Here is a 15,255-nt window from a genome sequence, read left to right on the forward strand (position 1 = left end):
CGCACACCCACAAACCAAAATCCCTTCCACCCCACTTGCCAGCCGCCACCTCACTCCGTTCTCTGGAATCGTAGAGCACAGAACCACGCATAACCAAAGAACCAACCGCATATTAGGCAAATATTTGACAGGCAGCAATGTTTCGTTGAAAGCAAAAATTAGAAAACAAAAAACAGAACCTGAACGAATTTCAGTTAGCCACAAAATGATTGCCAATGCAAACAAATCAATGGGTTCATCGTGTGTGTGTAGAGTTCGGTGGGTATGCGTGTGTGCGTATTGTTCAATAAATGTTCTCAAATTTAAAAGTAATCGACTGACTAAAGACAATACACAAATAGGTTTTACTTAGTTACTGTTTGTTAAAGCGCAGCGAATGTGTTAATTATTTTGATTTGCCACCAGTCATTAAAAAAAAGGAGTGATAGTGACAGAGAGGGATCGACGAAGAGAGAGAGTGTGTGGGAAAGGGTTATGAACGGGGGCCAAAAGGCTGGCATTGCATTGACATTAGCCATTAGACCAGGGAGTGAATGTCGGCAAACGAGAGCGCTAAAAAAAATAAACGCAAAAGCATAATATTTATTTATTACTTTACAAAGGACTTTTCTATTAATTAAAAAGCAACAAGCAACCACCACCACCACCGACCAGCCAGTTAACCAGTCAGCCAGCCCATCATAGACCAATACACCAAAACCAAAGCATACCCGTTTCGACCAAAACCTGACCGACCATATACATACATATATACATATATATGGGATCCTCTTTCTCTTGGTCCTTCGCTTGGAAATCTCACCAAGCGCTTACCATTGTAGTCCAACCCGCTTGTCGATGGCTCACCACACCACCAGAGACGCCTCCCCAAGGGCAATTCGGCCAGAAAGAGAGAATGTTGGCTCTGAGAACGGGCAGAGAGGTATGGAGCTGCTGGGTCAGTCAGCTCTTTGCGCCCACTTGACACCTGCCACCTGCGGCCATTTTAATTTTCTACGCAAAGTTCTTGTGCAAACACAAAACTCAGCACAAATTTTGTTTCGTTTTTTTTTTTTTTTTGGTGTGCAACTCTATTAAAGTCGCGCGCTAGGGTAGCTTAAAGCGAGTTTGGGCCAATGTCTGAACGATGTGTCGGGTGCAAAAATATCCAATGAATTCATTTTTGTGTGAGTGTGTTTGGGGTAACCACTTAAAGCTCTCCCTCACTTTCTCATGAATGATACAAAGGCAAAAAAACCGATGCCAATGCCAAAAATAATAACAAAAGGAATTGCTAAATAAACGTATAAGGACACTTTTATTGCACTGCAAACGCCAATACAAAGGCCACACAACAACAACAAAAGGCATTGTCTGTTACGTGTGTATGTGTGTGTGTGAGTATGCGCGCGTGTATGGTTTGGACCTTAGATAAACACACGCACGGACCAAAGAACGACCGACAGACCGACCGACTTGAGATCCTGGTCAAGCAAGAAGAACGAAGACTCAATACATTGACCGGGCATTGTCAATTGTATTTGTATGCCACTAAACCAATATACCAATACATATAAAATACCCCCAGACACTCACACACAAAAGAAGAGAGAGACAGATAGAGACTAACATTCGTTTCCGTTACACGAGCTTAGCGCTTAGAAACATGCAACAAATTTTTCACGTAAATGTAATAAAAACACTTTGGCATGTGCAATCGGAGTTTGTTGTAGGTGGCAGGGGGGAAGGGGAGTTAGGACACGCCCACCCACTTGAAGCATTGATATGCGTGTATGTTTGTTGGTGTGAGTGTGTGAAGCATACTTCAACTAAAGTGGCCACGCTACGTTTCGTCTCTTTTCTATGCCTCATACAAAAAAAAAAATAGAAGAAAAAAAAAACCATAACAAAATATACAGTAAAAACGTGAAAAACCGGAAACCGAAACAGAGAAAAACTTTACTTTTGGCTCAATTTTTGCTAGTTGCGTTTGATTTATTTTATTTTTATGATTAGGCAGACTCTCGTTGGGGGGTGCAAGAGAATTAGAGAGGAGGAGGGTTTGTGACTGTTGGCCGAGAGCCATTCATTGTCGCGTGTCTGTGAGCCGAGTCGAGCCGTGTGTTGCAGATCCCCCTCCGTGAGCTGTGTGTATGTTGGGCATATATTGCTTTTGTTGTCGTTTCTACCTCTCTTGCCTGGCACTTTGTTGTTTATTGTTACAGCTCTCACACATGCAGCTCTCGGTCTCTCACAGAGGCGGAGTGGCGGTGGGGCGATACCGTGTGATGTTTGTATAGTCCACCAACGTTCTGTTTGTTTATTGACCGATTTTCGGGGGTTTAACGCGCTAGACAACACAGCTGTTCCCATCATCCAGAAAACGCCACTTCTGCCGCTGCCTGAGAGTATGCAATGAATAATTTTCTTTCTTTTTTCTTCTTTTGTTTCGGTTTCATTTTCGACCATAGCTAATTCTCTCGCATCCTGGAAATGGAGTGCAAAAGAGGCAGGGGGCCGAAAGAAGTGGTGAGGGATCAATTTAAAGCACTGTCAAGTTATTGTTGATTCGTTCTTCGTCAATTGTCATAACGAAACGTAAGCCAATCTCTTGGTCAAAGTCAAACACTTAAATGCTTTTATTTTGCGTTCCTTTATTTTTTTGACCATAACCAATAAGGCGACAGTTTTTGTGTCCAACGCGTGCCGCCTGGCAGATACTCCTTCCCGTTGCGCATATCCCTTCCATAGAACAGGACAGGAGCCTCACGTTCTCAGCTCTCTTGCTCCTACACGACCTCTCCTCTCCTGTTGCTGTTGCTTGGCATTGCGTGTAAATATTTTCGCAGTCAATAAAATAATATTGTCATATATATTCTTTCCGTTTTTTGTTGTATGTGAGTGTATGTGTGTGGCGCCGTCTGTGTCAATATTGAGACAGCATTGAAAGGAGATTGACAAAAAAAAAAAAAAAAAAAGAAAAGTGAAAATCAGGATGTGCCTTTGGTCAATGGCAGCAAACACAGTTGTCAATGACTGACTGTGACTGAGTTATTTATGGCAGCTTGCACGCACTCTCTATCTGACATTATAGTACATAGTATTATATATATATATATATATAAGTATTTGCATGTGTGTGTGGTTAGTTTAACATTTTAACATTTATGGTCATTAATACGGTTCTTCACATTTGACTTCTGGCCTCTGGAAATAACCGCAATGAATTGGCCCATGATATTTTTTTGCAATTTAATTAAGCATATGTGTATCTGCATGGCTAAAGGATCAACCTTAACTCGACCGACGAGTAAGCAGAGTGATGCTGATAGAAAGAGAGAGAGAGAGAGAGAGAGTAATTATAATACACAAATGAAGTGGAAAAAGTTTTTTTCTGTTGCGTTTTTATTTTTTCGTGTGGCAACAAACTCGACTGCTCTTGCTGCTCTACTCTAGCTGCCTCATAATTTATACAATTGATATACTTCCACTCAGTTTTCGAGTGGCAGTTGCAGTTTCAGAGTTGGAGTCTTAGACTCTCTTACTCGTCCTTCTTTTTCTTGACTGGCGTCTGTTTGCTCTATAACATAGAGTTCCTTGCTGTATCGTTCTATGTTACTTGTCGCTGCCACTTGACTGCACACAGACATGAAGTTCTTCGCCCTCCACACACACACACACATTTACAGCACAGTAAAAAAAAAAAAGAACTATTTTCATAATTGAAATGCAATTAAAATTTGTAAACGACGACGACATCAGCATCATCATCATCGTAGTCGTCATCGTCAGCATCAGCCAGGAGTTCTGTTAGTCTTGGTGCATTGACTTTTTTCCCCAACGCATGTCTAGCTAGAGGTCTCTTTTAAGCAATAACTCTGCCACCTCTCTACCCCGGCCACACGCTTTGGCTACCACCTCATCCATTCCCTTTTACCTTCTCCTCTCTGTTTATGCCGACAAATTTTTAATGAATTACATTTCTTGCGGGTTTTAGGCTCGCTCGGGCAACAGCAGCAGCAGCTATGACGGGAAAAAATCGTTATTTTCAATTATATCCTGGGCCTGGGTCTAAAGCTGAGATGGTGGGTCTGTATGGGGTGGGCAAGGGGGCCTGTTGAAAATTATATATGTGAAAATGCAAAAAGAAAACAAGGCCGCTGGCATTGAGTTTCATTTGCTGCCAAAAAATATGTGTGCCATGATTGATTATGCGCCTGGCAAATGTTTAAATTAAAGACAAGACGCTGCCAAAAGCAAATATCATTAAGTTGTTACGCACACAGGCTGAAAGACAGACAAACAGACGAGAAAGATAACGAGAGAGGGAAATGGGAAGAGACGACATAAGTTTGGCCGGCAATTTAAAATTTATGATGTGTGAGCTTGTAAAAACCTAATTTACTGTCGCATAATTAAAGACGCGAGCGTTTCAGTAAGGAACAGCGCGTGTGATTCCTTTAGCATATTCAAATTATATATTCGAATTGTTGGGGCACACCCAAAAACAAGAACTCCAGCTGCGGAGGAGAGTCAAACTTTCGATTCAAAGAAGGGGAGAAAGAGACGAGATAAACAAACAAACATTGGCGTCACGCTCACATTAAATCATTAAATGCCGCCATGTAAGCATAAATTTAATTGTTATTAACAATCAGCACTTCTTTTACCGCCCACCACAACATGTTAACCGTATTATTTTCCCCAAACTCCTCAACTCTTCCCCCTCCAAAAAAAAAAAACAACAAAAAAAGAAAAACCCTTCCACCTGATGCCAAGCTTACCTACTCTTTCATTTTTTGTGTATGTGGCCTTTTGTTCGACGCTTTTCCATTCGTTTTCATTTACATTTTTCGTTTCATTGCAGGGTGTGTGTGTGTGTGTGAGAAAAGTAAGGGAGGAGAAGAGTTTTTTGTTTGCTTTATGAATTTAAATTGTCATTAATTAACTTCGGGCGCGTTTCGTGTGTGTGTGTGTGTGTGTTCCGTTGGTTGGGCAAATTATTACACATACGCCCCATTGTATCTGGCATATGGACAAAAGAACTCAACCGGGAAGGGGTCGGTGGCTAGCAGAGAGGCAATATTATTGGCTGACCATCGTTGTCCGAACTCAATTACAGTTTGTAAACTTTTCAATTAGCTATAAATAGTTTATTTATGTATAATTTTTCATGCAATTCATCGAAAGAGGAGGGCGAGAAAGGGAAAGAGAAGCGTGAGAAACAGACTGGAGAAGAGAAGCCACCATGACTTTGCATGTGAGAGTTTAATTGAAAAGTGCTGCCTGCTGGCAAACACAGTAGTGAATTCCCCAAACACTCTCTCTTCCTCTCTCTTTGCCACAGGGCGTATCATTAATACTGTTGGGCTTTAGCGTCGCCATGTCCTTGCGCTGCAGCAGCAGCTCATTTTAATGCTCAACAGAGCATATGATTGCTATTCATATCCATTGCCATGGTCCATTGACAGACAACAAGCATCATCATTATCGAATGCAAATTGTTTTTATCGCGCTGACCTTTCTTTTTTTCTTTCTTCCTGCGCTCTGCAACTGAGTAAAGGAATCCATTGGAGTTTGGTGGTGAAGGCAGCAGCCAATGGATAATGGGTGTTTCTTTTTCCCATTTTTTTATGTTTACACAAATTGCATTCGGCAGTTATTATTAATTTGATAATTAATTCATATTGAAACGCGACCAAACGTTGCCATTTTTTTCTCTGTTGTTCTCTCTGTTCTCTGCTCTTGGCTTTTAACAAATATTTGCCAGCAAATATACGAATGTTAATTAAAAAGCAAAATTTTACCACAAACTTTAACAAATTTGGCCGCTGGCTAGGCGAACTGCAGTTTTTATTGTTCCCATTCCATCCCATTCTCCCAATCCCCCCATTTGTTTTTTGTTTTTTTTCGCTTCTGTCTCGACTGTTGCAGCTGTGTAAGCTCCAAGGGCTCTGGTCGTAGTTGGAATGTTTGACTGGCTGCTGTGTGTTTCCGGCCTCAACTCAACTCATCGCTGGCTGGCATCTTCATCCTTTTCAATTATGCCCCTGCCGCCGCCGCCGCCGCCTATACTATGCCCCAGAGACAAATGCACTTCAGGTCTCCTCGCTCCGCTCCCCTTTTTGGTTCTGTTCTGGTTGTCGTCGATTTGCTCATTGCCCTGACGTATTTTCCTTTTCACACCATCAAACAGTAGAAGCAGTAGCAGCCATCGCTTTTCGTTTGTTGCGATTTGCAACAAATCTACCAATGCTAGTGACTGAAAAAAAAAAAAAACAAAAAAGGACAATCCGAATTGAGTTGTTCACGGGAATTCAGCAATTTTTATTGTCAGTGTTTTGTTTGGTCCTTCATCGTCTCATGTCCTCTCGCGCACTGTCGGTCTTGTCGCTGTCGTCGTCGTAGTCGTTGACAACGTCATCATGCATGATAGATACTTTTTACATATTTTCGATTTCGACGATGGATTCTTTTTTTCCGGCTGCTGCTGCTGTGCCCAGCGGCACAGTTGATTTGTTGTTTGTCTTGTACAGAACGTTTCCGCCGCTGCTCACTTTTATTTAGTTTGGTTGCGTTTTATCCCCAATCCCCCACCCTCTCTCAGGTTTTTCATTTTTTTGGTTTGTTATTTATGGCAAAGCCAGCAGGCCAAACCATTGATTTTTAATAAATTCCTTGTGATTTTTTTTTTTTATGTTGTAGTAACTACTACCAAAAGGTTGGTGAGTGTTGGACCCCGCCTCTATTGCCTGCCATGCCCTCTGCATAATTTCGTTTCAACTTCATTTCCTTTTCGAACTAATCAAAAAGTGTAATTTCCGATTAGTTGTATTGAGAGCGAAAGAGTGAGAGAGAGAGAAAGCGAGAGCAGCCTGTTGACCAAAAGAGGAGTGAACTGGCCACTTTTAGTTTGAAGAGTTGCAGTTCAGAGCAGTCGGCCCAGTTTTCTGTGCCCACGACACAACCCCATCTATAGGAGCTTTCATTTTGCTGCTCATTGTATAACAAATCGGAACATTGACCCTTTGGGGTCGGTCGTCTAGAGGTTGTGTCGTTTGGTTGGGGTCTCTAGTAGTTGCCAGTAGCAGTGATTGAAAAGGTGGAATGGTTTATATAATGACCCTTTTTTCGTCTCTCAACATTATGAATTATTAGTTAAAAGAAGGGGAGGAGAAAGAACATTTGTAGTTTAGTTGAGTGGCTGAGCAGAAAGAAGGAAAAAAAGAACACGAGAGGGGAGGGATATGTGCAAGGTTAAATAGTTGAGAAAAGGGTCAAAGATATTTTGAGTAATTTTTGCTAATCATTGAAATTCATAGCATTCATAGCATACTTTTTAGGGTCAGCTTTAAAGACTGGCTAACTGCCAAATGGCCAACTAACTGCAATGTCTGTTGCCATTAAGACAGAAAATATATTTTTTGGCAAATATTGTTGTTCTTGTTGTGTTTGGTTGTTTGCCAAATTCTACAAGCAGAAAGGGGGTGGGATGCAGAGGCGACTGCATTTCATTTGCATATGAACATCGTACACACACAGCGACTGTCTCTCTCTCACTCTCCTTCTCATTCCGTGGCATTGCCGCAAAAAATAAACCAACACATTAACAGGTGTTGACTAAGCGCCACAGACACACGAAACAGACAAACGGAAGGAACGGATGGATGAAAAAGCAGACAATTCCCACTTTTAACCAAACTCTCCACGATCCTCCTCCACCCTCTCTACTGTGTCTCCACATGTGGCTAGCTCCTCTGCAGTGCACAATATTTTGTGGGTTATAAAAGAGTGGCAAATTTGTTTGCTTTTGTTTATAAAAATTTAAGGCACTGCTCACTACTCCCGCAGCAACAGCAGCAGCCACCAGCGCCTGCAGAGTGAAGGAAGTAAAAGTAGAGAGGCAAATCCCTGAAACGCTTTTGCTGCTACTGCTGTTGTTGCCATCCATGGCCGGGACAAATCCCATTTGTGTTGCACAGAGTTGGCGTCGGTTTATTTATGCAAATATAACAAACAAGCGGCTAGCCAGAGCAAAAGCAAAAACAACAACAATAACAGCATAAGGACATAGGACACTCGCTTTTTGCTCACTGGCCTAAAAGCCTCAAATGTTCGTTTGCCCATTGCCGTCCGCCGTGTGTTGTTGTGTGGATTATTCACAGCCGTTGAAAGTGTGCAATGAATGAATTTATGGACCCTTTTTCTCCCTATTCCCACACTTCTTTTATTCATGGCCTTTTTTCGTTTTGGATGAGACAAAAAGTGTTTACTGCATTTTTATTTGCTTTTTCCCTTGATTTGGTGAAAGAAAAAAGGATAGAAAACGAGAGAGAGAAACGAAACTAAATTAAGGTGAAGTAAAGAGAGCACGAAAGCAACTCGCTTTATAAATATTTCAATTGGTCTAAACACAAGTTTTCATTTGCGTTCTTATTTCTATTTACAGCCAAGGCCTCAAAAGTCATACACTTACGGAACATTCCAAATGAATCTGGTGAATCGGATGTAATTTCGTTGGGCATACCATTCGGACGTGTGACAAACGTGCTTGTTCTTAAAGGCAAAAATCAGGCATTTATCGAAATGGCCGATGAAGTGGCAGCCACATCAATGGTATCCTGCTATACAGTCAGTCCGCCCCAAATGCGTGGACGTATGGTCTATGTGCAGTTCTCCAATCATCGTGAGCTAAAGACAGATCAAAGTCATAATGTAAGTAAATACAAAATATCTTAATCTTCATACATATACACACATACATATGTATGCTTTTACTTATAAAAGTGTATCCAATGTCTTAAGTGTTATTAATGCGGCAATTAAGTTTGTGTCTTAAGCACACACAAATGAAAACTAGCAATCTCTAGCGATTTATATGCAAATGGTTTATTTTTGGGAGGGTCGAGGGACTCTCTGATTAATTACACACTATTTGGATAACTTAATCACCCCTTCACCACCATTCTGTTTATCCCTTTGTATTTTTGTATACAAACGGATAGCCAGTCATAAATACATAGATATTTGTCAGAGGCCGCATATAAGAGACAAAAGAGGGTCGAAACCAATTTCTAATTTTAATTTCGTAAGCCACAAAGTCACTGGCAAAGTTTAAAAAGCTTTCAAATAAATTCACATGGTCGCCCACATACATACACATACACACAGATACACACACATATATATATTTAGATTTCTGACAAAAGCAGTGAAATGCATAGTTTTTGGGGTTTTTGTGGGTTACCCATATATACATACACACACACACACACACACACACACACATACCGAAATACAAATGAAAACCGCAAGCATACCAAGAGGCAGGCTGTAGGTAACAGTATGATGATGATTAGAAGGTAGTAAGAGGTTGGATACAAACGGACTAGCAGCAACAGCAGAGGGAGAAAGAGTCAGAGACAGTCGCCATCTGCTTAGCACACAAAGTCAAAAGCATATTTTGATTACTTAAATGAAAGTAGCAGCAACAACCGCAACACCACCAACAGCAACAGAAGCAGCAGTAGCAGCAGCAACAAAAACCCATGTTGTCACCTTTCCTACACCTTGGCGATGGTATGTGCCACCTGGTTGTTGACTGGCTGGTTGGTTGGATCACATAAGGTCTTTTTAAATTCCTCCCACATTCACCCAATGCCAAGCTTCGGGTTTTTAGGGTAACCCGAAACGCCCAAAAGCAAACTACTTAAAAAGAGATCGTCAGTCAGCCAACAAAGCAGCAGCAGCAGCTACAACACAAAAACAGAGAAAAAAAGGTTAAGAGGCTGCAGCAAAATGTATGTAGCTTCTCTATGACTTAGGTGACACAACAACAACAACAGAGAACAAGCAAACCAAACAATACAGTTACATTTCACTGATTACCTTTTGGCTGTGGCTCTTCTCTGTGTACGTGTTGCTGGGCGTGGGCAGATTTCTCTTGTTAACTACTAATCCTAGTAAAAGGCCTTGTTGCTGCTTGCTGCCCCCGACGATTTCCCTTCTCCCAACAAACATCAACAACAAGAACAAGGCAGACGAGTGGAAAAGTCAACGGCGTTGCTGTTCTAGTGGAAAATCTCTTAAAATGCATGAGAGTGAGTACGAGTGCGACTTAATCTTGTGTGTAGGGATTCCGTAGACAGTCGTCGTTCTAGTCGTCTCTACATATACATATATATTTACTTACATATGTATGTGTGCTTGCCACGTATGTGTATGTGTTGTTACTGCTGCTGCTGCTGGTTGCCAACATATTTATACAATTTCTCATTTCATTCACTTTTTTCTGTTATTTTTTCTGTTGCTGTCTTTTTTCTTTGTGTTTGGCCCCATTGTGTGAATGTCTTTTCTTGTTTGTTGTTGCTGCTGTTGCTGTCTCTTTGCTGTTTGGCCTCGCATTTTAACAACTGTCTTCATTGTGCTCCTTCTTCTTCTTCGTAGTCGTCGTCGACGGTTCTTCACCTGGGCACCAACATCAACAGCAGCAGCAACAGCAACAGCATCGCTTTTGCCTTGATTGCTCATCGTCGTCCTTTTCCTCTTTAGATGTGTGTGTCTCATATTTCGTTGCTTGTCATTTGTTGTTGTATTACTGCAATGTGCAAAGCCTTAGATAAGATGCTTGGTGAATTGTATTCGTCACCCCGAAGATAGAAAGTAACATAAAAAACTAGCTAAGAAATCAACTAGAGAGGTAGGAAAAGCAGAGAAAGAAGGAAGAAGAACAGCTGTCCGCTAGCTATATTTACCTTGACTCCGTTATCCTTATTATATGTTATATCAAATTTTAAGAATACTTAAACAATTTCAAATGTTTCTGTTGCTTTAATATGTTTCAAAATACATTCGAACATAAAATCCAATGTATTGCCTTGGGGGATTTTAACCCCAATATAGGTAACAAACCCTCACCTGATGACAAAACTGCGGCGACGTCGACGACGACGACAAGGACGACGACAACGATTCCAAATCAGCAATACAAGATTTCAAAATCATTTTCTTGCACACACATCCACACACATAGACCGAAGTAACTACATATGTGAGATTTCAACGGCTGAGTGATTGCACGGCATAGAAATATATCACACAAAAAAGGAAAAGAAAACCAAAATGAAAAGAATCAAATAGAGAAAGAGTAGAAAAAGAAACCCTCTGGCAAAAAGCAACAGAAATAAAACCCTATAGCATACTTTCCAGCGTTCAGCTCGAGCGCTAAAGGAGCTCAGCTCTGGTGTGTGTGTGTGTGTTCCTTTCTGACATTTATGTTGGCAATTTGGCAGTCAACCGGCAATGCTTCTACTGCTGCGTAACAGGATTCTAATATGTCATGTCGTGTTGGGATGTCCTTTCACCTTTCGCTCCTAGTCATTCTTACCGCTGCTGCCCTTGTTTGTCTATCTATCTATGTATGTATTCCTGTCAGTTTCTCTCTTTCTCCCTCTACCTTTTGACCTTCCCTCTTGGGTTTTTGTTTTTGTGTTGATATCTTGGTATCTAGCGTCTTAGCGATTTGCGTCACTCGCTTCGGCGACCCTTGACTAGAAGAGAATGCCGAGCCAAAAATGAAGATAAATGCACTTGGCGAAAGTTCACGGGCGGCGTTGTCGTCTTTATAACCACAACAAGCTGGCCGCAAGACTAGATACCACTCACCCACTCAAACAACCAACCATCGCCCATCCCATTGGGCTCAAATTTGACATGTGATTGTTTTGTTTTTGTCTACATCTCGCTAAGAGTAAGCACAGCTGCCGCAATGCTGTACGTTTGTCTGTATATGTGGGCGTAGGTGTGAGTTCTGTAATTTTGATAAATTAATTTTTGAGCTGTCCCCCCTCTTTAGGCTCTTGGCTCTTCTTTTGCCCGTAAAAAAGGGTTGACAGCCACTTGGGGAAACCCGCAACAACAAACGTACAGAAAAAAAAAAAGAATGAAATAGATTGAAATTTAATTTCAAAACAAAAGTTCTGCCACATTGTGTGTGTGTCTCTTGTGTAACATTTGCGAGGCTTTGATCCTCCTCTACCATTTTACCATCATTAGATTTATGCAATTGATTAATTGTTGTTTGCCAATTGGTAAACTTGGGACAATTGTCCCATCTACTTGATGATGCCCAGCTGGAGCTGGAGCTGCAGCTGGATGTTGCCCTGTCCCTTTTCCTTCCATTGCTGCTTCAAAATGAGGTAATAGGACAGCGGCCACAGTGGTGGCAATGTGTGTGAACAGTAATTTCAGGTAATCATCATAATTGATACTTGTACCGAGGCAGGCTGGCAAACAATGCGCGGGGCAGGGCCAATGGCTAATGCTTCATATACTATGCAATGTAATATTCAATCAAATAGGTGAGACCTGGACGCAATGCAGCAGTTATTCGGTTGGAGCGGTGGATTGCCATTGTGGCTGCTCCAAATGCCGCAATGATTACAAACTCTGAACTCTGAAAGGTAGCAGCCCCGATATAGTGGGAGTGTGAAGGCGTTGCTGCAGCTGCACATTTTCCCTTTTGGGGTAAGGTTACCTTGTAATTAAATTAAATTGCAAGCTACAGGGCCAGAGAAAAACACCAAACAGACAAAAATGACCATACCCTTATGTAATATTGGTGTAAAAAGATTTCACATTTCATTTGCAATTGCGTTTGAAAATGTAAAACAAAAATGATTCGAAAGTTTAACATCATTAAAGGATTTGTAATATTATTTACAGAAACTGTTTGAAACAGTTGAGAACAGAAAATCAGATGCTGGTCTCATTATATTTATATTGATATCCCTGTAAAAGATCATGTAGGACGATATAAACATTAAAATAGATAAGCAAAAAATTCATACGCACTTCTTTTTTTTTTTTTTTTTGTCTGTATTCTTTTTACAATTTTCAAACTCTAAAAAAAGATATCCATTCATCAGGGAAAATGGGTTCTAGATAGTCTTTCTTTTTGCCTAGAATAAAGAAAAAGTGACACGGACTAAGCTGAAACAGGTCTGTGAAATAGATAGCTATAAATTCTTTTTCTTTACCCTCTCTTACCCCAAACAATAGCTGAGAAAGAAAAACTAAATAGAAATTAATGGCGAAACACGAAATGAGATTAATTTGTTATACATTTGACATTTGCCTGCTGGCGACAACTAATACAAAACGTCAGACGACGATTAAGCCGCAAAAGGAATTAAACTGATTAGTGAAAGGTTTTAATGCAATGATCCACGAAACTATATTTGGAATTCAACCTAAACCATATAGGGTCAGGCAGCAATCTGGTGAGGTGAGGTGACAATATGTTTCCCTGTTTATTTGATTTGGTGTTAATAAGCTTGAGCCTAGCTCACAGAGAAAGGGAGAAGTTGATAGAGAGAGACAAAGACATCAATGTTTTATTTAATTTGCTGCCTAGCCAATGCCGCGTGTCTTTGCCTGTCTTGACAGCCTGTCGATGTGTGACATAGCCAACATACCTACCCCATCGACTCAGTTCCTTTTTCCATCGAATAGCTCTTGCTTTTCTCTTATAGGAGCAACAAGGTGGCAGCTTATAGAGCCTTTTCTTTCGCACGCTATTTGTCTAACTCTCAGGCGTGTGCAGTTAAAGGATTTCGCCAAGGCAAATAACTTCACATATGCGGCTCTATCTCTCAGCGTGTCAACCACCCCAACCGCTCACTCCACGTCTTATCCTTTACCCCTTGTTTATATATTTGTTCTTTTTTTTTGCTTTTGCTTCTTCTATGCGCTGCTTTTGTTTTTCTTTAGCTTTGCCTGCTGTTGTTGTTGTTTTCTTATTTTATTTCCACGTTTACTTTTCACCATACTCCTTCTAGTCTCGTAGTCATCGTCGTCTGTTGAAAGCAAGAGCTAATCTTATTGTTTTCACAACAGCGCCGCGCAATTTCTTCTGGCGCCTGATCCTTTGAGTTATGGCTCTCCGGTTGCCGTTGCCTCTTGTGTGTGGCATATTTGCTTATACTTGTTGGTTGTTGCAAAGCTTTTTGCCATTTTGATTGGTGACGTGTTGGAAAATGGATTTAAATTACATTGTTTCACATACGATTCGTAGAAGATACACAAGCACACACACACACACACACACACATTTACACACGCGTAGATACGTATATGTTTGCCCCCACCGCGAATTGAATACGTGAGGCAGCAACTCGGCGGCAACTTGTCAACTGTGGCAACTGACAACTTGATGCAGTGACTTTTCCCAGCCACAGAGTCAATATTTTCATTGTATTGATTAGTTTTGTGTTATCATTGCCTAAAAGTATGCTACACAAATATTCCCTCTATTCCATCCATCCTACCATATATCCCTCTTTTGTTTGTTTCTTTTTTTTGCCCTGCCTTGCCTTCTGCCTTTCGGTGTGACTTGGTTCACTTTGGTTGCTCTTTTTTTAATGCGTATTTACTTAGTTTTAAGCAAAAAGCTGTGGATGGATGGATGGTTGGATTTTCTTTACTTTTGGGTATTTATTTATCTAAAGTTTTTCTTGTTGTTTTGTTAAATGTTTCCTCCCTTCCCCCTAAAAAGGCTTTTAACACGGTTTTGCATGGTTTGTAGATACTAACATTTTGCTCACTTTTACATAAATAAGGCAAATATTATTTGACTTTGGCTGCTGTGTTTCACTGTTCTCCCTGCCTCCTCCCACTGTTACGGCAAGTTGCTTCAAGTTCCGGCTTTTGGCCAGACCATAAAAACCACGCAAACAACAGACAAACGAGAACGAAACAGAGTGAGTCAGTCAGCTGGACCAGTTAGCCAGTTGGCCAACCATGGCAAAAGTAATACATAATCCGCAGCTTAGCTTTAAAAACTTAACTGCACAAGTTCATAACTTGTAGTTGCCAAAAAAGTTTTTCTCCCTCCACCTTTTCCCTCCTCCCACCACATACACGCACACGGCAGGAATAAGGAAGCTACTTGCGAGGGGACTTGGCCCATGCATGCAAGCCAAAGAAAGGAACACGGAAGAGTGAGTTCAGAGATGGGCTTGGGGTCTTCAACCGCAGCAGAAGAAGCTGCTTTACTTCTTTTCCACTTGGTGGCTGCTGCACCACTTAAGCCTCAGCAACTTGTCCGCTTCTCAGAGTCAACCACTCAACACACAACATCGAAAAGTAAGAACCAAACCAAAGATGCTCTCATTTCTCACCCTAGAGCTCTTTTTTGCAGTTTTAAAGAGTGCGCCGCGGCTGCACTACACTTCAGTGTGACATTGCAATGAAAATAAACTTTAGTGGAACCACAAC

General features: G+C 41.1%; 1 protein-coding gene across 12 annotated transcripts in view; it reads left to right on the plus strand.

The window, feature by feature from the left end:
- heph (polypyrimidine tract-binding protein 1 heph) overlaps positions 1-15,255 on the plus strand; it is a 170,847-nt gene that overhangs the window by 129,623 nt on the left and 25,969 nt on the right. For all 12 annotated transcript variants that reach the window (XR_011033279.1, XM_068296830.1, XM_068296824.1 and 9 more), the window contains one exon: positions 8,429-8,694. Coding sequence is in view for 11 of the 12 variants with exons in the window: in XM_068296830.1 (XP_068152931.1) it covers positions 8,429-8,694 (266 nt within the window). In the remaining variant the exon portion in view is untranslated. The remainder of the gene's footprint in view (positions 1-8,428; positions 8,695-15,255) is intronic.

This window comes from Drosophila tropicalis, unplaced genomic scaffold (genome assembly GCF_018151085.1).
Source record: "Drosophila tropicalis isolate 14030-0801.00 unplaced genomic scaffold, ASM1815108v1 contig_859, whole genome shotgun sequence".
NCBI classification, from domain to species: Eukaryota; Metazoa; Arthropoda; class Insecta; order Diptera; family Drosophilidae; genus Drosophila; species Drosophila tropicalis.